Genomic DNA, 2,092 nt, shown 5'->3' on the forward strand with positions numbered 1-2,092 from the left:
AGACAGACCATGGCTGGGGAGCCAATGGGTCAGGCAAGCCCACTGCTCACCCCCCTGCTGCCCCATGGAGCATCCCTTGCTCTTAGACAGTCTGCTGCCACCTGCCTGCCTGGTCCCTGACTGCCTGTGGTCCCCAGCCCCCGACCACCTGCGGCCCCCAGTCCCCGGCCCCCGACTACCTGTGGCCCCAGTCCCCCCAGGGCAGAGGCCCTCAGCCTGCCTTGCCTGTGGGGGCACTGACCGTGACAACGGCTGGGCAGTGGTCCTTCAGGTGCAGCAGCAGGGGCACCATGCTCTGGTACACCTGGGCTCGCAGGCCGCCCAGCTCCCTGCCCTCCATCGCTGCCACCAGGTCCCCGAACAGCGCCATGGCTGCTGCCCGGATTCCATCCCGCTCCTGCAAGACAGGGGGCTCAGAGCGTGGCCAGACCCACCTGGGCGTCCCAACCCTCGTACGACGTGGGACTCTCACCTCATTGTAGGTGGGCTCAGCTTCCTCAGCAGGACCCAGGGCGGGCCGTGCCTCCCCCCTCAGACCGGGCTCCCAGGGCGGGCCTGCCTCCTCCCTCAGACAGGGCAGATCCCAGGCTGTCCTCAGAAACCCAGAACCATTTCATTTCCCATGCCCACAATTCCCTCCTGACAACACAGGCGTCATGAATTAAGTTGGGGGACGGATTTGTCCCCCTAGTTTCACAGTGAAGAAACAAAGCCTTTCTCAACTTAACCGACTGTCACAGCTGAGAAACCTGAGACCTGCCATGTGTGAGTAAGATGCTGTTTGTGCTGGAACCCCTCAGCGGGGACAGACAAGGGGCCGCAGCGCCACCTGGCGGACCCCCGGCCGCTCCTGCCCACCTGCGCAGCCGCCACCTGCGCACCTGCGCAGACCCAGGTAACCCCACCTTCTCTGACCCTGCTCCCCAGGACTTAGTCTTCCGTCTGTGGTTTGAGGGTGGCTGGGGGTCCTCCCTGCCTTCCAGGAGGGAGGACGGAGGAAGACACGAGTTGGGGGCGCCCCCCCCGCCCCCGTCCCGCCGGGAGCGCTCACGTCGTCGAAGAAGGAGCGGGCATTGACGGCGACGCTGAGGCTCTGGGCGCCTGCGCCGAGCGCACCCAGGCGGCGTAGCACGTCTGACACGGTGCCCATGACGCGCACCACGACCGGCTCGCTGTCTTGGAAGAAGCCGTCCAGGAAGGGCAGCAGCTGTCCGCGGAGCAGGCTCCCCTGGGGGCAGGAAGGGGGGTGAGGGTCCCCCCTCCAGCCGCCCCTTCCACGAACCCCATCCCGCCCTGGGCGTCACTTCCCCCCCATCCCTGCCCCACCTGCCACCACCAGGGCTGGGGGGCTTCCACAGCTCTGCCCCCGGTGGGGAACCATGCTTCCCACCTGGACAACTAGGCGAGCTTGCGGGGAGCAAGATACAGAGCCGGCTCCCACCCCCTCTGCCCACCAGGAGCTGTGTCGCCGTGGACAAGGTGGTCCCCTCTCTGAGACACATGAGTCCCAGATGGCCCCTCACCAAATCCTGGGAACCATCTCTTCCACTCCTCCACCCCCACCTGGCCTCACCCCATCCCTGCCTCTCCCCAGCACTGGCGGGGGAGCTCGTTGTGGGGCAGGTGGAACCTGGGATTGGACAAGACAAAGACGGGCCAGCTGTGCTCATGTTAAAGTCACTGCTTTCAGCTGGGGGGGACTTTTGTGTGCACCCTGCAGTGGCTTCAGACATTTTATGTTGCCAATGACCTACGTTCCATTTTGACATTCTTTTTAAAGCACCTGAATTCATTTTCAGCCAATTACACCTGCCCCGCTCGTCTGCATCCCTAAATTCTCTAGATGGACTGCCGGCAAGCAGGGTGTTGACAAATGATGTTTCCTGGCACCAGGCTCCTTTTCAGTGACGTTTGTGCAAACCGGAGTGATTGTTACAGCTTTTCAACAAGTTTCAAGTAAGTCTGCTCTCTGAGCTATGTTTGGTGGTAAGGTATTAAATTCATTTCCAGCAAGTGAATCGTTCAACAGCAACAGGCACTTACTGAGCACCTAGTGGGTACAGGCTGTGTGTCAGGACCGGGCTTCCGGTGA

The 2,092-nt window shown here is 62.4% G+C and overlaps 1 protein-coding gene across 1 annotated transcript in view; it reads right to left on the reverse strand.

Moving 5' to 3' along the window:
• The window catches only part of LOC101343209 (maestro heat-like repeat family member 5), a 65,146-nt gene that overhangs the window by 10,651 nt on the left and 52,403 nt on the right, over positions 1 to 2,092 (reverse strand). The window contains exons 26-27 of the mRNA XM_004387414.1: positions 1,052 to 1,228; positions 242 to 397 (exon numbers count right to left, since the gene is read on the reverse strand). Coding sequence (XP_004387471.1) covers positions 242 to 397; positions 1,052 to 1,228 — 333 coding nt within the window. The remainder of the gene's footprint in view (positions 1 to 241; positions 398 to 1,051; positions 1,229 to 2,092) is intronic.

Source organism: Trichechus manatus, unplaced genomic scaffold (genome assembly GCF_000243295.1).
Source record: "Trichechus manatus latirostris isolate Lorelei unplaced genomic scaffold, TriManLat1.0 scaffold00185, whole genome shotgun sequence".
Classification (NCBI taxonomy): domain Eukaryota; kingdom Metazoa; phylum Chordata; class Mammalia; order Sirenia; family Trichechidae; genus Trichechus; species Trichechus manatus.